At 45.9% G+C, this 22,869-nt stretch overlaps 1 protein-coding gene across 1 annotated transcript in view; it reads left to right on the plus strand.

The window, feature by feature from the left end:
- gabra3 (gamma-aminobutyric acid type A receptor subunit alpha3) overlaps positions 1-22,869 on the plus strand; it is a gene marked incomplete at its 3' end in the record, with an annotated part of 69,114 nt that overhangs the window by 42,163 nt on the left and 4,082 nt on the right. The window contains exon 6 of the mRNA XM_080748746.1: positions 12,323-12,528. Within this exon, the coding sequence (XP_080604872.1) occupies positions 12,323-12,528 (206 nt within the window). The remainder of the gene's footprint in view (positions 1-12,322; positions 12,529-22,869) is intronic.

A 22,869-nucleotide genomic window follows, 5' to 3' on the forward strand; every position in this document is an offset into this window, starting at 1 on the left:
GAAAAATGTTTTAGTTACTCTACTGCGCCCCCTACAGATCTGGCCAATGTCATTTTTCCATTGAAAACTCTTCTAACCAAGCCCCCAGAACCGCAGAGAATGGTTGAAGCCTGGTGGATAAATCCGGTATTGCAGGACATCCGCATTTGAGACCCTACTGTGCATGCTTCTATCGTCTGAAACACTAGTGTGCCTGCTCTGAAGTGTAGGTACTTCCAGGTTGCTTCATGTGCTTGTGAGCAGCTTTCATTTAAATGAATAGGTGAAGGCGGGGCAGTTCACCCTCTAGATATTATTATAACTTTATGCTTCTAAAGCCTGTATCGTTATCAGAGTCGGCACCGCGGGGTGTAGTGCAGTGTAGTCTTTTTGAGTCATAAAACTACAACGTTAACGCTCAAAAAGACTACACCGCTATCCACCGCGGTGCCGACTCTGATACAGGCTTAACACTATATGGACCAGAGATAGGTTGTATAATAAAACGTGTCCTCCCCTGGATTCCATGCATCATGATGCAATCCCCCTATAGGCCAAGCCCATTTCTAGATTTCACATTTTCTTAAAAACACACTTTTTGCTACTACCGGTACTTCTACTAATTGGTATTGTTCAGGTTTTCCATATTCATTCCGATTGGCTATATGATTGCCTTCAAATGTAGCAGGAGGAGCCCATTTTACACGTTTCCCTGGCCACATTAGCCACCTCTGACTTGAGGCGTTCACACCAAGGCCTATGTGGAGATATACTCCCCCAACTGGTAGTCAGTCTGCCCTGTGTGACCTCATAGCTGAACGTGCCTGGAAAACCTCCAACCTGGACGCATCCTTATTCGATAAACAAACCATTTCATTTCTGTCTTTTTTTCTATGCAAAGCAGCAGCAGCTGATGACCTTATCCTTAAGGGAGATGTATTTGCATTAAGTCTGAGGAGCCATAAAGTCTGGGGAGCCATATCTTCAGAATCAGTATCAGCGTTATCGTCATATCACTGATTTATAGGTGTAAAGGAAAGGGGGAAATTAGTTTTTGGCGTAAGCACCATCATTTTTGTTGTTTTGTGGGAGGAAAAAGGAGGTAGGAGGGGAAAAAATGTCAAAGAGAACATAAAAAAGCAATATCAGATATCTACTTACACATACTGTAGCATATGACCACGACCAGCATACAGTATGTACACAAGGTTAAGCATTGGTGGTCCACATACCATAGCGGGTGCAAACAATAAATAAATATAAACACACACAGGTTATGAAGTTGGACACAGGAGTCGTGGTAAAACAAACAGAAAGATATCCATGTGGCACCCCCACAAGGACAGTAAATTCCACACAGAGGAACATTTCCACAAGAAGGTGAGGGGAAAACATCAAGTAAATAGACGGTGATCAGTCATTTTTCAGTTGGTCTGATCCCTTTGTTCAGTGGCAGAACTACCGTACCACCGACCTGAGTGTTATTGTTCTTCTCCCCATGATATCATGTACATTAAAGCATATCCATCACTCACTTTCTAGAATATGGTCTCCAACTGTTCCAGTCTCATCAATTACTGAATTACAGAATTCCACCACAGTGTAAACAGAAAGACCATGGGACGCATCCACTTAAACGTATAGGTTCCGAACGGAACCATGTTTATTTAATACCGGAGGACAAGGTCCCCCATTGGGATATCAGCGCCATCTGGCGCTGCAACAGAGTAAAACTCATAAGCTCCCGTACGAGAAATATCATTTGTCGGTAGGGCTGTCAATCACAAACGAGGGCACCGCCCCCGAGTGTATATAAGCCCTGCGGGCTATCATAACTTCCTCTAAAGCCGCACCTCTGCGCCCGCAACTAGCGAACCGAGGGGCTTTATTCTGGGGGACCTTGTCCTCCGGTATTAAATAAACATGGTTCCGTTCGGAACCTATACGTTTATTGTCATACCTCCAGACAAGGTCCCCCATTGGGACTCATATACTCCCCGAGAAGTCATGAACCGACAAGACTGTCGTGCACACCGACCACACCCGGAAAGGAGGTCCCGTCAACCGACGTGACCCCTTTCAGGACTGATCCAACCCAGACCCACAGGGCCTGGGCGTGTTCAGACAGAAAAAGACCCTGACAGACCGAGGCCTGCCTTATGCACTAAGGGCAGACACAGGTCCACCTTATAAAATTGCAATAATATAAGGGAAAAACTCAGGGTCCCCCCACGTATTCTAGAGACAGCAACATGCTATCTCAGAAAGGGGAGAGAGCCGCCCCACTACATAGTAGGAAGGGCAGCAGCACCCAGAACCGTATGCGCCATCGCAGAAGGCGCAACGTCCAGGTGATAGTAGGTCGCAAAGGTGGACGGCGAAGACCAATTCGCCGCTGCACAAATCTCCTCAATGGAGACACCTTTGGACAACGCCCAAGAGGTAGACACACCCCTAGTACTGTGGGCCTTAAGTGCTTCCGGCACTTCAGACCCAGACCGGGTGTAAGCCAACCTAATAGCATCCACAAGCCATCTCGACAGAGTGGGTTTGGACACCGCTTTCCGTTGACGGGCATTCATGACCACGAAAAGCTGAGAAGTAGACCTGCTGTCCACCGTCCTATCACAGTAGGCCTTCAGGGCCCTAACTGGACAAAGACAATGAAGACGCCTATCCTCCTCTGATGCAAACGGAGGAGGATGGAAAGCCGTCAAAACAACAGGTTCCTTCGGGACCACTCGGTTCTTAGGAATAAAACTCAAATGAGGTTTAAGAAGAACCTTGGAGTCATTATTGAGAAACCTCATACAATCAGGGCTCACAGAGAGCGCATGAAGGTCGCTCACACGCTTAGCCGTAGACAAGGCAAGCAAAAGAGCTGTTTTGAAACTTAAATGTTTCAAAGAGGTCCTCCCAATCGGTTCAAAGGGTGCCTTGCAAAGGCCCTCAAGAACCACTTGTAGATCCCAAACAGGAAACAAGGCTCTGGTCACAGGTCTCAAATGGTCCACACCATGCATGAACTGGACCACCTCAGGGATTTTAGAAAGGCCTTTGCCTGCCACCCCCAGGTGGCAGGCATCAATAGCCGCTAAATAACCCCTCAGTGTAGAGAACGCCAGACCAAGGTCCAGGCGGTCCTGCAGGAAATCTAACACCTTCTGGGCCGAAGCTATATGAGCCACCACAGGTGGCTCCTGTAGCTCACACCAGTCCAAAAAGGCATTCCACCTTCCATCATACACAGCCCTAGTAGAGGGGGCTCTAGCACTCTGAATAGTGGCTACAACCATCGGTGAGAAGCCTGCTGCAAGCAGGTTCTCCCTCTCACGGGCCAAACCCACAGGTCTAGGCCCCGTGGGTCTGGATGGAAGATCTCGTCCCCTGCCTGGCGCAGCAGATCCCTGAGCAAGGGAAGCCGCCAAGGGGGTTGAGAGAGCAGTGGGGTGATCAGAGACCTCCACACTCCCCTGGATGGTGTCACCAGAAGAACCTCCTGGTTGGAACATCTGATCCTCTCCAGAGTGGGAAGAATCAGTTCCAGGGGTGGAAACGCGTAGAGAAGACCTTGTGGCCATTCGTAAGCAAACGCGTCCATCCCCAGAGGAGAAGGTCCCCTTACTGAAAAGTAAAGGGGACACTTCGCGTTCTCCTGGGAGGCAAAGAGATCGACTCGCGGTCGACCGAACCTGGAGAAAATCTGCCTCACCACCGCAGGGTGGAGAGACCAATCCTCGTAACGAGGCTCCCCCCTGGACAACAGATCGGCGCCGCCGTTCTGAAGGCCCGGGACATGGGAGGCTCTGATGGACCTCAACCGAGGCAAGCACCAGAGGGTCATCTCGCGCGCCAGCTGATCCAGCGTACGCGAGGAGAGGCCGCCCTGTTTGTTGAGATAATACAGGGCCGCCGTGTTGTCCGTCCTGACCAGGACATGGCAACCCCGGAGAAATGGTTCGAAATGCTTGAGCGCCAAGTAGATCGCCATTAACTCCAGATAGTTGATGTGGTACTCCAACATGGCCTGGGTCCAAAGACCCCTGGCTGAGCGCCCCTCGTGGGTGGCGCCCCACCCTGAGCGGCTGGCGTCTGTGGTGATCACCTTGCGTGACACCACTTCGCCCATGGAGACCCCACTTGTCAACAACGCCTGGTCCCTCCATGGGACCAGAGCGTCCATGCAGACCTGGCTGACTGACACCTTCCTGTACCCTTGCAGGGAAGGAATCCTGAGCGCCAGTGACCACCGCTGGAAAGGTCTCATATGAAACCTGCCCAGACGCAGAAGTTGTACTGCTGAAGCCATCAGCCCAGTCAACTTCATGCACTCCTTGTACCTGACCACCTGGTCCAGTCGGAAGGAGCCCAGACAAGCCAGAAACCTGTCCACCCTCTCCGGGGAGAGGCGAGCGGACATGGTGGCCGAATCCAAAGATATTCCTATAAAGGAAATCTGCTGGGAGGGTAACAACATACTTTTGCCAAAGTTGACGTTGAAACCCAAGGCCTTCAGGTGTGACAACACCAGATTGGTATGGCGCGCCGCTTCTGAGCAGGAGGCGGCGGAAATCATCCAATCGTCTATGTAGTTCGCCAGCCTGACTCCCTGATGCCTCAGTGGAGCAATGGCTGCCTCGGTCACTTTCACGAAAACCCGAGGGCTCAGAGAAAGACCGAAAGGGAGGACCGTGTACTCGTACAGGCGCCCCTCGAAGGCGAACCGCAGGAACTTCCTGTGTGGGGGATAAATGAGGATGTGCTGATAAGCGTCCTTCAGGTCCACTGAACAGTGGAAATCCCCCTGTCTCACTGATTTCATCAGTGACTCTGACGTCAACATCCTGAATTTGAACTTTTTCAAGTGCTTGTTCAGAGCACGTAAGTCCATAATCGGACGCAGCCCCCCTCCTTTTTTCTGAACCAGAAAATAACGGCTCCAGAAGCCTAAACGGCTCTGGTCGCGTGATAACTCCACTATAGCGCCCTTGCGCAATAGTGAGCTTATCTCCTCCCTCAAGGCATCCGCCTTCAAGCCGCGGGCTCGAGTATAAATAACCTTGCTGGATAGGGAGGGTTTTTTCGCGAACTGTAGTCTGTAACCCCGCGTCACCGTCCGAAACACCCAGTGATTCGGATTGCAACGTTTCCATTGCTCTGCACACTGTGCTAACGTGTTGCTGAGCAACGGAGAAGCCTTGGGGTTGTACCGCCTGAGCGGAACTACTGGGCCGGGAGGGAAAGGTTCCATATCCGGGCACGTATCCGTATCCGCTAGACGCCGAGCCGGAAGGCGCGGAGTCACCGGCGGAAAGAGCGTTTCCGTTTCCGGTACGCTTATTTCCGTATCCGGTGGGGAACGAACACGTGACCTCCGGGCCGGAAGGCGCGGAGTCACCGGCGGAAAGAGCGTTTCCGTTTCCGGTACGCTTATTTCTGTATCCGGTGGGGGACGGACACGTGACCTCCAAGAAGCCTCGCTTGTTAATAATACATGCGACACACAACGTGGAGCCCGGGGGACAGGGTTCATCGCATAAGTAACATAATCCCCGGCTCGGGGAATTGTATTTACGTTTATAACCTGTGCTAAGGCCTTTATATGCTTCCTTGCGGGAAGACGAGGCCGACCCTGGGTGATATGTGTTGGCTTCTTCCCTGACGCTAAGACCAAACTCCTGTCCTGAACTAGAGTCGGCATAACAGTGCCGCTCGGTGGAGACAGAGGGGTATTGTACACTCGAGAGACTATACCACTGTGAATAGGAATTAGCTTGTCTGGGAACATTTTGCAAAGAGAAATATTCTGCTTGTAACCTGTCTGCATGACTGGAGGAAGCGATATTATCTGAGTGGAAAGAAATTCCAGCCTGGACTTCTCTACACTGGTTAAATTCATGCAAAATGGGGTCGTCTGTAGTAAAGCAGGTGGGTTTGAAATAAACAGGCATTGTTTCATCAACACACTTTTTATTACAGGCACTGGAGGAGAGCACAGAGGAGGAATAAACATTGATTTCTTTGCATAAGAAAAATTGTTCATATTGTCCAAACGTCTGCGCTTGCAAGGGGGGGTCCCCTGAATTTTCAGGGGGACCCCGCCAGAATCCAGTGTCACTTTCGCGGCGGCTTCCCACGGGCTTTGTGGGAGCTGGCCGGTATCCCGTGCCTGGGAGGGTGGCGGGATTGAGAGCGGGCTTGAGCCCCCGCTGCAGTGCGAGGGGGTCCCGCGGAGGAAGAAGAGGGGGTCCTAGGGGGATTGTTCTGTTTCCCCTGCTTGGAGGAAGAGCGCCCCCTGTCAGCCTGACCAGGGGCCTTGCTCCGTCCCTGTCTCTTTTCCTTTCTGGGTACCTGGGGGTCCGTAGTGGCTCCCAGTAGCTCCAGAGTGATCTTTTTATCCGCCACCTCCTGGCGGAGAAGCTCCAGTCCACCGCCCATGAGGAAGGTAGGGTGGCCGGGGAGGTCTTGCAGGATCTTCCCGGTCTCCTCTCCAGAACTGCCAGGACACTGTACCTTGTCTAGCCACCTGGCACGTTCCGCCTGGATGCAATAATCCATGCCATGTCCAAGCCACTCGATCGCGTGGACATTCAAGTCCATCAGCATGCGCAGCGACTTGTCCATTTCCACCACCAGCACGTCAGGCACCTCCCGCATCTCGCTGAGGAGGCGCCTGGTGGAGGAAAGCAGCAGCTGGGTGGCGTTCATCGTCCTGGCTGCCAGCGCGGACGATCTGTAAGAGTTCCTCACCCTTGAAGACTGCTTGTCGTCAAAGGGGATGGCAAACCCAGGAGGCTTCTTACCCACGGCCAGATTGAGGGGAGGCCGGCCTCCAGGACCGGTCCGCTCGTGGTTGGGCTTGATGCTCCCTATCAGGGACTGGGCCATCAGCTTGTCCATGGGAGGGCACAAGGGGATTCCCGCCTTCTCTGAGTCGCGGTAATCGACCAGGAAGGGGAGCTTGGGGGGGTCCTTGTGTGTAGTCCAGGTTGAATGCAGGGCCTCTGCAAAGCCTGGGACTAGTGGTAGCTTTTCCATCCGACGCGGGGGAGAGGACTCCAAATCCTGGCCCAGGAGAGGAATCCTAGCCCGTGGTCCGAGTGGCGCATCTCCGAGTGGCAGCTCCAGACCACACCGGATGGCGGCGCGTTCCAGCACCGAGAGCTCGTCCATGGGGATGGAGTCTGGGTCTTGCGCCGCTGCCCCTCTCGCCCCAGCCGGCATGGAAGGGGTGAGAGAGGCAGAAGGGGCCTGGGAGGACGCGGCGGAGATGGAAGCCTCGGCATGAGGAACCACCCTGGCCGCGCCTCCGCCCTGTCCGGAGGGGAAAGAGGACTCGTCCTCCTCCGAGTACTCACCCTCCGTGTCCACCTCCTCCATGTCGTAGTCCTCTAGCTCCGGTTCGTCTCCGTCGCTAGCATGCCAGGAGACGGGGCTAGGTGGCCGCATAGCCCGTAGCTGGGGGACGGAGAAGGAGAGAGGAATGTCCCCGACGACTAGAGGGTGGAATTCCTTGGGGGGGACGGTCCACGTTGAAGCTGGCGGAGAAACAACGTGGGCGGTCTTGCATGTTCTCTTCTTGGGCACGGCACCAGTCGAGCCCGTCGGAGAAACAGCAGTGGAAACAGGGGCCGCAGACCCGCTAGCAACGGGGCTACCGAAGCTAGCAGAGGGCGAGGCCGCTGGAGGCCTAACCACGTGGCGAGAAGCAGCGCTGTGGCGTTCAGCGCTGTCCGGCACACGAGGAGAGGTATCTGGGAGGGTTCCGGCGGAGACCGTGGTGTGAAGGCCGTAGCCTGCGGCAGCGATCTCGCATCGTGCCTCGAGGGCTGGAACATCGTACTGGAGGCATTCAGCACAGTTCACCCCCGTGGCCGGGGCCGGAGGGGACAGAGAGGCCAAGGCGTGTCCTACCCCCATGCAGACAATGCAGAACAGATGTGTATCTTCATTGGCGATGAGGCCTTTGCAGCTGGGAAGGCCGCACTTCTTCGGTACCCTAGCTAGCAGGCTGCTAACTGTAGGTCGACGAGCTGCCATCGTGAGCTAACCGAAGCTAAGCGAAGCTAAGCTAAGGCAGGGAGACACGTGGCAGAACGTACACAGAAGAAGTAAAGACTCAAAGCTAAAGTGAAGAAAAAGACTGAACTGTTAGGAAGAATAGAATTAGAATCGTACAGGAGAATAATCTCTAAAGGCCAGTGGCCGACTTTCCTAGTCAACGCTTAGGCTAAACTTTAAAGAAAATTATACTTATATGGCTGAGTTCGCGACACTAGTTGCAGGTAAGCAGAGGTGCGGAAGAGGAAGTTATGATAGCCCGCAGGGCTTATATACACTCGGGGGCGGTGCCCTCGTTTGTGATTGACAGCCCTACCGACAAATGATATTTCTCGTACGGGAGCTTATGAGTTTTACTCTGTTGCAGCGCCAGATGGCGCTGATATCCCAATGGGGGACCTTGTCTGGAGGTATGACAATAAACAGTTGTCTTCAGGTATATATCCTATAGTATATGCCAGTTTTCATTGTTTACTCTTGACCGGTACACTCATTTCTGATGCTCAACCTTTATACTGTAGTTTACAATTTCCTTAATAGGAGAAAAGCAGCTTCGACAAATATATTTTTTATCCAAAGGCTGGCAAAATAGCAGCATGAAAAGGTTATTGTAATTGATGCGTTGGAGTGTTCTCATTACGCTTATCCTTTGTACTCTAGTCTATAGTCCAACACAGTCCTGTAAAACTGCACTGAGAGTCAGAAATGGAGCCAATTCTATTGAAGTCAGTGGGAGTTGGGAGGACGAGTATTACTATCTTTGAATTATTGCGACCAAAAAAGAAAAAATAACTCACACAACTAACTAGCCCAACTGACATCCAGCCAGGGCAGTGAGGATTGTCAGTGAGGCAGTTGGCTCCTAGGTGCACTCGTGCGTGGGTACAGTGACAGATCTGGCGGTTCCTTCTTAACATAGACTCCTTGGTTTGAGGTTACTAACATTAATGTTTATCAGCAGCGTCACTGATTTGTTCGAAGTTTGAAACACAGCAGCGGAAGCGGTAGGCTGCAGCTAGTGTTCTCTCAGTCCAAAAAGGTGGACCTAATGAAATGAACAACCCCTCCACAAGAGTACTGGCTGTTATTGCATTTAATGTCACACCTGAATCGACCCAGTGAGTATGAAATTAAATTATTCTGATCAATTAGTAATCTGATCAATTAGTGCTCTCAATCTAGGTGTTCCACTGAAGCACCTAGCTGCAACCTGTCAGGTCTCATTCAATTGTGTCTCTACAAGCATCGCTTGCAACCGCCTTCCGGCATTCACCACCCTTGGGTGTCCTGTCCTTCTTTGGCTCCAGTTAATAGTTCAGATTAATGGATGCGGACAAAAGTCAATTTATTCAGTCTTTATACTGTGTTTACTGTATGTGTACATATTAAATGTGTATATGGCCCTCCCCTGGACTAAAATAAATTTAAAACATGTCCCACCAACATTTTGCTGCTTGTACTTGTATGATGAGTGATAAATAAACCCCTCTTGATTCTTGATCCAGCAAATGGCAATTTTGAGTCAGCGTGACATTATTTATCTTAGTGATATAATCATCACAAAGTCACTACTTTGTTATCAGTGTGTGTGTGTGTGTGTGCGTGCGTGCGTGCGTGCGTGTGCCCCATCCTGTCCACGTGGTCCCCCATAAAGCCTAATATTTCTTTGCCGGTTAGATATGGCTGTCACGTATTGCTGACACTCATCAGGATCACTACATCCACACAGCATTGGTTTCCACTCTTGGGAATCTCCGTGCCGGTTGTGAGATTTCATTAGCGACTCGGTGGAACTCGGGGAGAGAAACAGCGAGCGCTGGTAGTTCTCGACAGAAAGTGACAGTTTAGTGCCCTCAGACTGGAGGTCAGGACGTCATAGATTCACGCCGCCGTGTCCCCCTGGGATCGGAGTGAAATGAGCTAACCTCCTTGACGGCACGGATATAAATCTTTAACCCGTTCAGAACGGGCGCACTATATCGTGTATTATTATTTTATGCTTTAACTATTGAAAAATAGCAGGTATACAAGCTCACAGCGCGGCACCGAGTGCCGCGCTGCGAGCTTGTAGATCTGCTATTTTTGAAAAAGTCGTGAAAATGTGTGCAAATCTTTGAATGTATGTATTTTTAAAGTGAAGGTTTGTAACTCAAATTTTGCTTCTGGGGGGTCCCTGGAACTAAATATTTTGAGATGGGGGTCCGTTGGCCAAATACATATCATTTTGGGGGTCCTTCACATGAAAAGGTTTTAGCACCACTGACATAGTAGTCTCTCAAGAACAGACTAACTGAGCTCCATTTAAGTGAAAAGGACCTTTTCGTTGACGACCAGATTACTGACATAGAAACATAGGTTTTTCAAAAAATCTTAGAAGGATTCAAAAGACACTTATAGAATCGGGTCAAAATTTGAATTTTCACGATTTTTCAAAAATAGCAGATCTACAAGCTCGCAGCGCGGCACTCGGTGCCGCGCTGTGAGCTTGTATATCTGCTATTTCTCAATAGTTAAAGCATAAAATAATGATACACAATAACGTGTACCCGTTCTGAATGGGTTAAAGCCCTGTATGTATTTTTCAGCAGATAAGTCAGGTGGGAACAGATAAAATGATTGCTTTTATCAGCTCTGATGGCTGCCCATTTGGTCCTCCTCATTTCCGCCGTCGCAACGCTGAATACAATGGCCAGGGTGTTCCGGGAGCCTCATTTGTACCTGGTAGGAGAGTGTGGCACACTCTAATCCAATCTAAGCTTGGAGATCGGCACAGGACACCATTGTATGTCGGAGTATACATTAAGTAAAAGGTTTCCACGTTTCCAAGGATTTAATTTGAGTGCATTCACCAATTCAGACCACATGCAAGCTTCTACCCCAGATTGATGACAGGCTATACAGCATGTAACAATATCAAATGTCAAATAAAATACTTTTTTATTATTGATTTCCTGTTGTATTTTCTAGTTGTGACGTTTTGGAGTGTTTAAACCGCCCACACCACCACCTTCCACATCTTCCTCTTACTATAATTTAGTTGTCTTTTACAAAAGAAACGTGTGTTGGTTATGTGTCAGCTTTTCTATGACCAGAGATTGCCTTGCAATGACACCCTTATAGCTTGCATTCATCAAACAAACTGTGATTCCAAGATAATTTAATTTAACTGATATAACACAATCTATACAGAAGCAGTATAAAATGTGACAAAGCGGATAAGTAATTACTTCATCATAATTCCAACAAATTGGGTTATTATTTGCAGTTGTTGAGGTCAAATTCTCCATGTTTCAGGTGCAAATTCTAAGCATGGAGATGGAGAGCCATCTTGGTGCAGTATTAATATACGCTGTGTCTCACCACTCTCTCAGGCTGCTTCTGTTCTAGTGGATCCTCCTCCTCCTCCTTCCATCCATCCACTTCTACTTCCATTATGTCACGCTGCTGAAGCAGTGGCTCCATGAAGCACGGCAGGGGTTTGCCTGTGTGCCTATGGCGTAGTTCACTGGGTCTCAACGTGGGAGCCCTGGGAGGGTTCCGCGGGGGCGTCAATTGGGTATGGCAGGGGTATGCCGCTGCCATACCCTGGGTCCAGGGGGGAAAATAAAAGTTACTTTTAAATATAAATCCATGAATGTCTCTTTGTCTATCTGTTCTGGTTATTATGTTGTTAGATTACAGTAAAATAACTACAAATGCAAAATGTAACGAAATGGTCACTTTAACAAGGTGTTAGAATTATATTCTCCACACTTGTATTCTCCCCATCTTGACAAAATGATATATTCCCAGGTCAGCTGCACAGGTGCAATTCATTATTGTTAATTGTGGCATGTTTACTAACATGTTTAGCTGCACTTCCAGGCTGCCATGTCCAGCCCAAGAAACCATAGAAACGGGGGAAATTTGAATGTACTTCTTAAAATAAATGTATCATGCCTGTTGCTAAGGTATGGCAACATGACTGGTGTAGACACCAGTCATGTTGCCATACCTTAGCTTTTTCTGAACTGCCACTGGGGTTCCGGGGTGTCCCCAGCTAAGTGATTGATTACGGCTCTGTTACGCTGCTACACTCTGAAGAGTGTACAAATGGAACTAAATGGACCATTTGAACACTGTTGGAGCTCAAATGGACCCTGGCTCAAATGGAACCAAGTGGACCCTTTTGGGTCCAGTGGGTTGTGTTGTTTGTACACAGAGCTTAAATGGTTCTCTTCGAGTTAAATGAACACTGACGTTTTGACTGTGTATGGTCCCTTAATGATCTTCTCGTCCCCAGGAGTCACCACGGTCCTGACCATGACCACTCTGAGCATCAGTGCTAGAAACTCCCTCCCCAAGGTGGCCTATGCCACCGCCATGGACTGGTTCATGGCGGTGTGCTACGCCTTTGTCTTCTCCGCCCTGATTGAGTTTGCCACAGTCAACTACTTCACCAAGCGCAGCTGGGCTTGGGACGGAAAGAAAGAAGGCATGGAGATTAGGGTAAGTGCCAGTGTTGATTTCGTTGACTAAAACTATGAAGAAAAATGTTTGTCGACTGTTTTTTTCACTGACGAAAACTAAATAAAAACTAAACAAAAACTAAGCTGTGGTGACAATTTCGTCAACAAAATAAAAACTAGACTAAAACGTCAGGGAGGGACTAGTGGAGAAGAGAGTAATTTTATGTTTGGTTGCTCTCAGGTGTTGCATGCTGAAAATAGCTGATCTACAAGCTCACAACGCGTCGCAAGCTTGTAGATCTGCTATTTTCAGCACACAACGAAGTGTAAAATCAGTCATTACGATGCCATCAAGGCCTGCCAAAATACATTTTAGTCGACTAAATCAACTGTAGCTTTAGTCGCCTAAAATCTTATGATATTTAGTCGACTAAAATTAGACTAAAACTAAAACTTTTCAGGTGACTAAATTATGACTAAAACTAAATGACATTTTATTCAAAAGACTATGACTAAAACTAAATCAAAATTTGCTGTCAAAAACAACACTGGTAAGTGCTGAATCCAGCCTTGGATTAATGTAAAAAAAAAAAAAGAATATGAATGGCAGTGTCTAGAAACAGATAAGAAATTATGTGTATCCAAGGTTTTTCTTTTTTCGTTTCCATTTTCTTTTCTTTACAGGATATTGAGCTAAAAAAGACACAACGCACACAAAAATAAAACCATCCACGTGCATCTTTTAAATCCGTCGCTTGCCTCTATGATGTCGCGGAAGTAATCCCGAAATCGATTTCATCACACTCCGAGATAGTTTGCCGAGTCTGTGCTCCCCTCAGCGTTCCTTCCTCACTATGTTTTGAAAAGGCTTTTTCTTTGCCTATTCGATTCTAGACTATTTACTCTCTATCTTTTTTCCCCTGATAACTTCCTGAAAAATGAGTGCGCTCAACGCAAGATGGCTTAGAACCTCAGCGTTGGTTGGGGTGGGGGGGGGGGCTGAGCAGGACTCTCGTTCTAACACCGGCGGAGCGGCGAGGACAAATTGAGCGTCTGCAAATGCTATGAGAAAGTCCCATCTCAGCCTTCTTAAAAACGGCACTGAGCACTTCATGCCGACTATAAGGAGGGCCGTTTATTTATTCATTAACAGACGAATGGAACAGGGACAGCGGGGCAGAACGCAGAGAGAGAGAGAGGCGTTTAGTGGCGAACTCCCTGAGATAGTGGCCCTGATTTATGAAGGCAACATATGCTCCAGTCTAATCTTAAAATGAAAACGTAGGCTCTTTCTCCTGCAACGCATGGGAATTAACATATCGCGCAATATTACTTGCATGTCTGGTCCAAGTATAGCTTGACGCATACTTCTTCGCTTGGCGGTGTCGCACATCTCAAATAGCAGATCTACAAGTTAGTTCACAATGCCTGGCCGTTGCGAGGCGTTGTGAGCTTGCATATATTGGCTATTTTCAACGTGTGAAACACGACAGAGCATAAATTAGGCACGTGTATTGGATGTAGTTCGATAGATGTGGTATAGGCATGCAGAATAACCAAACAAGCGTGAATTATTTATTGGGATCTGACACTTGAATCAGTTTGACTTTTTTTCATTTACTGTACGTGTGAACGTTGATAAATCATATAGCGTGCAGAAATGAAGTGCTGGAAATAGGTTGGCCTAATGTGTACTTCCTGTCATAATTTTTCTTCGCTTGCCACATTTTGTTTATGAATATACCCTGCAGTAAATTAACATAGTGCCGCGATGGTGTGAGAAAAGGTTAATGAAGTACAGACATTTCTTGTCAAGGTACTGTAGCATCATACGGAGCAGCCTACACGACTCCATTTAAAACAACTGGAGGTTTTACGCTGCTATTTTGGACAGCAGCTGTCAGCTGTGTTTCAGGGTTGGTTTGCCTTTCATATATTGGAAGCCTGTGCCAAAAATGAAGCCAGAGGAAGTTTTATAAATAAAATGTGAGACGTGGCTTGGATTCGTGATCATTTCTAGAAGATTCGCAAGAGAGGGCCTATTTATTCAACGTTCTAACGCAGTTAGCTGTAGCTCAGACTCAGAGACACCACACAACATCAAGGGAAAAGACAGACATGAGGAAGAAATGAAAAAAATATCCTGTGAACAACAGAGAAATATGATGAATGGACTCGTTTAGGCACATTTTATCGTATTAATAAACAGGATTTTGCTGTCTAGCTGCATATTTAGTGTGAAATATTCATAATAGAAATTACCTTAAAGATTCCATGAGCCCTTTCTTTGGACCCCTTCTGTGAACCCCTGGTAGACTGGGGTCAGAATTAACCAGGGCACAGGTGTGTATAATTAATTCAGAATTAGTAGTGGTTACATTTTAACAATATCTCTTTGGAGATATAGATAAACTATATCTTACCAGATAGATAAACTACACCTTTCGTTTTCAATCTTATTGCACAGTACTAAAAAATAGTTTTAATCTTTTCACTCCACCGCAACAGACAGCACGGTGCAAAAAAAAAAAAAAAAAAAGGAAAAAAAGAAAATACTTTACACCATCACTGTGAGTAAATGCTTCCAGCAATCAAGTCAGCCATTTCTAGTCCTTTTTTTATCGCTTGACAGCTGGTGTTCTGAATGATTGACAGGATTGCATATTGTTGCAGGAAAAGTTTTCAGCGGGTAGGGATAATTCTCACAGTTGTGTCGAGGGTTCCCTCTGCCTTTGATCCCGCGTCTTAATGGCAACAGCCGTGATCTTAGGCGTGTGGGGGTGCTGAGCATGCAGTTGTCAGGGAAGATTTAAAAAAAGACCCCACAAAGGAACTCTGATCATAGCACTCACTAGTGGAAGCTTCTAGAAAGCAACAAGGTGAACCTAAGTGCGTTATCCTTTATCTTAACTCATATAGTGCCAACCCCGAGAAGACTCGTGAAAAGTACTCGAGTATCACATGGTGCCAATCCCGAGTATACTCGTGAAAAGTAATATATTACTGTAACGGCGGATATATTACCGAGTACAATGGCGGAAGGTCCGGAGCCGAAATCCGTCGCTGATTTCTCATCATCACGGCTCCACGAGCACAAAATAGTCATCCCATAACATTGAGGTGGACGGGGGATCTCATCTTTAATGTCCATTATCTCAAAACTACACTTTAAAAGCGAAGATGGAGGCAGATGCTCGCTTATAAAGCACATGGAGAAAAGCTCCGAGCCGATCCGCCATGACACCACGTAAACAACGATCGGTTCCGGCGCAGGACGCGATGGCGTCAGACCGTAAGTGTTTACGCTGTGGACTTCTGGCCTTCAAAATAAGATAACGGGAGTGAATGCAGCCTGAAGGTGGCATCGTGGACTTTATAATCCGTTAATTTCAGGAGCACTAAATGAGTTAAGAGAATGGGAAGAGAGTTTGCTGCGTTGAAAAGTAACCCCGAATCCATTCGCTTAGGACGGACAAATTGTAATTCAATTGTAAAAAAGAAAAAAAACTCTTGCTAAGATTATAGGCTATAATTTATTCTCTGCCAAATGACACTTTCAACAAGTGTTCAACAAAAATGGCGGTATTTCCAACTGACACAAGTGACACTTTATGAAACCACATCATTTTCACTGAGTGACACTTGTCAAAAGGGTTGTGCAACGAAGTATAAACTGGCTTTAAGTCCTGGTGACAAGATGGCCCCTGGTTGACAGCGACACAGTTTCAGCCACCACCGTCGCTGTACAAAAATAATGACCTCATTAGCTCCGGGCTGCGCGTTCTTTTTTTTTTACTGTGTAAATTGTGAAGTGAGGAGGTGTCACCGTCAGCTAATTTACTTCAGTTGTTCTGGAGGTTCTCTGCTGTTTTGTGCCACATACAATTCATCATGTTAAATCAGGGGTCCAGACCAAGGACCCCTTAGTTGAGAGAGAGATGAAGCACAATCATCAGTGTATTTTGGATTCATGTCAATCTGTGTTTTCAGATATTTAACCACTTGAACAGTCAATACTTAACAAACTTGACCTGTCACTCTGTACTTAGTCTGCTCTTTTTCCCCTCAATACCAAAGCTCTTTGCCAAAAATAGCCGATCTACAAGCTCACACAACGCCTCGCAGCGTGAGGCATTGTATGTGAGGCGTTGTGAGCTTGTAGATCTGCTATTTTTGGCTAAAGTAGCAGAGTGCTTTGCTTGGCCCAGTGGATGCGAAATTTAGATTTAAAAAACTCTCTCGTTGATTCACTCGTACAACATAATGTGTTTTGCTTGAAAAAAAAAGCTTCTCAGGTCAAATATCGATGTGTGATTAAAATGCGATTAATTGCGATTAATTAATTTGTAATCGCATCCCAGCCCTAGTTTAAACAGTTAAAAAAAGAATATATATATATATATATACTGTTATACTATACTGTGTGTGTGTGTGTGTGTGTGTGTGTGTGTGTGTGTGTGTGTGTGTGTGTATATATATATATATATATATATATCCACGAGTTTCCTACGCCCCATAGTGCATTGCGCAAACGTCTGCATCGATCTTCCGCCGCCGATTTACAAGCTCACAACGGGTTGCATCTGCGACGCGACGTGAGCTTGTATATATATATATATATATATATATATACTGTATATTATACTGTATATTATACTGTATATATATATATACTGTATATATATATATGTCTACACTGCTAGTTGTAGACAATCCTAGGTTTCCAACACACTAAATGAAACATCATACCATAAATCAACTGTTCTCTATTCCCTTTTGAGCAAGTACAGTCCAACAGGACTTTTCTTACAGACTCCACTGGTACCATAAATCCTCTCAGAGCACCGTTCTTCCTTTGGCCCCATTAATGTGCACACAAAGGCATACGATCTAGGTGAATATGCACCCTGGACGCCTTAAAGACTCATTCACCCCAACTATCTCAGGAGGTGGACCCAGGCACTGAAATAAATGTGGCATGTGTGTGTCTGACCAGAATGTAAAAAGGTGGAAGGGAACTAGGCAATTTCAGCTTTTGTAAAATATTTCTTTGAGAGGAAGTGATGAGCACTGCTGACTGCATTTTGCATGAGAAATGTTGTCGAGCTTCATAACCTTTTAAACCTAAGAGTAATACAGTATTTCGTCACTGTCAGGCAGAAACCTAGTTTCAAATGTGTATGTTTCTTCGTAAAGTAAAGCCCATCTTCATCATACAAGACTGTCGCACAAAACTAGTGATTGTCGGGTGTCCAAAACCGTTTTTTTTTTATCATCATTAAAACATGAATACAAATACAATAAAATAGTGAAAATAGCCGGCGTTGTGTGCTTGTAGATCAGCTATTTTCACTAGTTTTGTGCAACAGACTCATATGATGAGGCAGGGCTTTAAATTACGAAAAAACTAAGCAAATATTGAAACTTGGAGAAACAAGGTTTCTGCCGGAAAGTCACAATATTATTCCTGCTCCTCCATTGAGACATTTTGACCCTGGTGTCGGTTAGAACACCTACTGGTTGACAAGAAGACAGCACACCGGATTGGACACGATCTGCTGCAGTGCATTGCGTGTGCATACTCTTGAATTACCCAAATTCTGGAGCATGTATAATTCATACAGGACATGCCTACCATGGATAGCACTCACCTATCCACATTGCTTAACTAAGCTTCAGCACCATGGACAGCAAATGTAACTCAAAATGTACAGATTGTACTGCAGCTTTTTAATAATGTAGTTGTTAAATAAATTAATTAAGTTAAATAAGTATAGAATATGGATAAAATCCATAACCAAAATAAGAGAGACGAGACAAAGGACTGATCAATAAATTGCTGTATTTGAAGAGAGTCAGACAAGGAGACAATACAGTGAGCATACCATAGTGGCAGCTTTCTAAATCTCTCTCTCTTCCAAGATGGAAGTTAACATGTATATAAAGAGTACAGTTATAACAGTATAAGTCGTGGGACTCATTCATTTGTTCCCAGATCATAACAAGGAAGACAGTGACACGTAGTGTTGGTAATTTTCCACTAGTGACATACAGTCTAAACCAAAACATGATTATATCATGGCAACCAAAGTTACTATGACCTGTAATCTATTAGCCTGAGCTTACAGTATCCGACCAAAATATGGTCTCCTATACTGTAAGTTCAGTTCATAATATATCCTTATATGGTCATATGAGCCTCAAACACAAATCATAGAATTATGTATCATAATTCTACCCTATCAGTAGTGTACACCAAAATAATTTCCCCCCTCTCTGGCGGATAATATTTTAAGTATGCCATCGTTGTAATGTGAAAGCCATTGAAGGAGACTTTGGTGAACAATTTCACTTTAAAGGAGTAGTTCACCCAAAACATCTATTACACCATTGATTCTCAAGGTGTGGTCCAGGGACCCCCAGTTGTCCTTGAGGGAGTTCCAGGGGGTCCCCAGATAAATGATAGTTAGGAACCAAATAGACCCTTATGGGTAGTAACTCAGAGAGTGTACAAATGGAACCCATTTGTACACACTCAGAGTTAAATTAACATTGATTTTACAATATAAATTGGGGTGTCAGAGATAGTACTGCCATTAAATGGGGGTCTGTAGCCTAATGCATGTCAAACTGGGGGTCCTTGAGTGGTTGGGAATCACTGCTAGAGCTGTAAAAATCATCTCTTATGGGGGTCCCCGGCATATCTTTTCAAATGGCGGTCCACAGGCCAATAAGTGTCAATTTGGGGGTCCTTGGCGTGAAAGAGTTTGAGAACCACTGGTGTAATTGATAGAAAAGAAGTCATTTGTTTTTGGTGAACTACTCCTTTAACAGCGATTTCTCACTGACAGCCAATCAATATACATCCAAACTGACAGGGTGTCACATTACAAAATGTTTACAGAATGTTATCGCTCATCAGTGTGGATGGACGCTCACTTTGTTATTGTTATGGTCGATTGTATTACTGTTCATCATTCATAGCGTGGACGGCCCCTCAGAGGGAACGCGGGAGAGAGAGAGAGAACGGAGGGAAGAAAGAAAGAGGAGAAAGTGGAAGGAAGCTGCATTTACCTCGATTAGACTCTTCTATTTTTTTTTTCTCTTTCAAAAGCATGTTTAATTAATGCTGTCTGACAGGTAGTCAGTAATACATGCTCTGCTCTAATGAGACGCAGTTCAACTGGGGTCTGCGCAGAGCCCAGTCATAAGCAGCACTCACTCCCAGTGAGCTGGTAGTATAGTGAGCCAACAGACACCACACACACAACACACACAACACACACGCACACACACACACACACACACACACACACACACACACACACGCGCGCACACACACACGCACACACGCACGCACGCGCACACACACGCACGCACATACTGTAGCAACACGCCTCAAGCTAGCTGAAAGACCCTGGAGTTGTTATGTCAACCAACAGTAGCACAGTATCACTTGTTGTACAATTATTCACTGTACAGATTAGACCAGTGGTGTTGTGGGGTCCAGGCATGGACCCCCAGGGGTCCTTCAGGGGATTCCAGGGCCAGGTGGTCCTTTGCTAAATGATTGATGTTTAGAAACCAAACGGCCACAGACTGAAAGTGTCATTGCTAGTTTTCCACTGACACAGTTGTCATTTCCATGCCCAGTGCCCCCGTTGTGTAAGCAAGGTACGTGCAGTCGTGCACCCATCTGTGCGTCCATGGGCGAATTAGATGTGGTCAGGGAAATTGTTGGCGTATTGCTATCTAGAGGGAGTGAGTAAAGTAAAAAGGCGATTGCGCCTCAGACTGACTTTGTCTAAAGTCTTTGCATAGTCCCCCAGCGCAGTATTGCCCATTAGGTAGTAGATTGGCCTAATAATGTAGGCCAACATGCTTACACTGCTTGAAATCAAAAATACATCTGAATTCCATTATTATAATTATAATGCTTTTGTTTGATGACACTATACCGTGTTGTTCCTGCTTGCTCCCATTTCACTTTGCTCACGAGCAGAGGTGTTTCTTCGGCTGAAAACAGTTAGCGTCTCCTCCAACTTGCCAAATGTGCTATTTAATACAATAGAACTAGCACACTTGCAGTGGAGTTCTCCCTGTGGTCGAGTAGGACACCTATTGGTTGACCATGTCAATAAAGTTATTTGAAGCAGGCGGCATACCATATATACTAATACCACCATGTTTGAGTTACGTCCCGACAGAATCATATGTCTTCATGTTCAGGCTAATAAGAGTTCCCCCTGCATGTGTTAGCATAATAACAACACACTAGGGTTTACTCTAGTTGGATTAAGCAGCACACCTCCATTGTCTCTTGGCTCACTGCCCTCATAGGCTTGATTGCAAGTCCAATCAAACCAGGCCACCATTAGAACGCCATTATATATGGTAATTTTATGTATGTGTGAAAATGCTTTCCCCAGCTCACTTGTCACCCCCTCCTTGAGCCCCTCCCACTTGGTTACTGTTGCTATGGATGTCAAGCATTCTTGATCCGACAGGGGCAAGATGCAATGAGTGTTGACAGCCTGCACACACACACACACACACACACACCACATTGAAATGGAGATGGGGATACACTGACATGCAATAAGGCTACACGAAACCAGCTAGAGTAATGGACTGGATATCTACAACTAGGGAGTACCTTCTTAGCGATTATTCTATCGATTACTTCTTCGATTAACCCATTTAGAACGGGTACACATTATTGTGTATCATTATTTTAGGCTTTAACTATTGAAAAATAGCAGATATACAAGCTCACAGCGTGGCACCAAGTGCCGCGCTGCGAGCTTGTAGATCTGCTATTTTTGAAAAATCGTGAAACTTGAATTTTGACCCGATTCTATAAGTGTCTTTTGAATCCTTCTAAGATTTTTGGAAAACCCTATGTTTCTATGTCAGCAATCTGGCTAAACGTCGTCAAAGAAAAGGTCCTTTTCACTTAACTGGAGCTCAGTTAGTCTGTCTTTGAGAACTAAGTCAGTGGTTCTCAAACCATTTCATGTGAAGGACCCCCAAACTGATATTTATTTGGCCACGGACCCCCATCTCAAAATATCTACTTCCAGGGACCACACAGAAGCAAAATTTGAGTTACAAACGTTCGCTTTGAAAATACATATATTCAAAGATTTGCACACATTTTCACGACTTTTTCAAAAATAGCTGATCTACAAGCTCGCAGCATGACACTCGGTGCCGCGCTGTGAGCTTGTATATCTGCTATTTTTCAATAGTTAAAGCATACAATAATACACAATAATGTGTACCCGTTCTAAATGGGTTAATCGAATAATCGAGAAGCAAGTTTAAATATTTTTTATATACACTGTGAGCTATATTTTCGTCCATGCCTTACCCCTTATCCCTGAAGTTTGATTTTCACAAGGACTTCTCTTGTCTTACAGGCATAGTTTACAAAAAACAACTGTAACTACATGCAACGGTGAATAGCCTACTAAGTCCTCATCATATTGTATGCAGAATTATTTGGAAGAGCTCAATTGAAAGTGTTACCCAGGCAGCAGCTATATTTGGCACATACCATACCAAAGTCTGATTTCATTTGACAGTGCCACTCGCCGACCTGTCCAAAGCTCACATAATGTGACTTGTTGTGAGCTTGTAGATCTGCTATTTTCAGCGAGCGACACCATAGCACGATGGAGTTTAACCCATTTAGGCCTAGAATTATTGAATGCTTTAACCAGTGAAAAATAGCAGATATACAAGCTCACATCGCGGCACCGAGTGCCGCGCTGCGAGCTTGTAGATCTGCTATTTTTTTTAAAGTCGTGAAAATGTGTGCAAATCTTTGTGGTTCTCAGCGCGGTACTCGATCACCGCGCTGTGAGCTTGTATATCTGCTATTTTTCAATAGTTAAATCATAAAATAATGATACACAAAATGTCTACCCGTTCTAAATGGGTTAAATTAAGCACAGTGTTACTGATGTCATACTGGTGTCATAGACTCCTGTAGGCAGGATATTGCAACAGTCTGGCTGGCTGGAGGGGGCGATGTCTTGCATTTATCCAACGAAAAAAGTCTCGGGGCTGCTGTCAGCGACAGAGGATCTATTGCACGGCATCAGTACAGAAAACAGAGAATCCTGGCGCCTGGCCCCTGCACCAGACTCTTTCACTGACTATCGATTCCTTCAAATCCACCTACACTGGGAGCAAACCTCTATCACAGCAATGGATAGAGGAGGAAAATGAACACGTGTCTGTAGACCCTCATCACAGAGCGACGTGAACCTGTTAATCCCATTTAGGCCTAGGATTATTGACTGCTTTAACTATTGAAAAATAGCAGATATACAAGCTCACAGCTTGTAGATCTGCTATTTTTGAAAAATCATGA

This window comes from Nannobrachium achirus, assembly GCF_963921795.1.
Source record: "Nannobrachium achirus genome assembly, chromosome: 19".
Taxonomy (NCBI): domain Eukaryota; kingdom Metazoa; phylum Chordata; class Actinopteri; order Myctophiformes; family Myctophidae; genus Nannobrachium; species Nannobrachium achirus.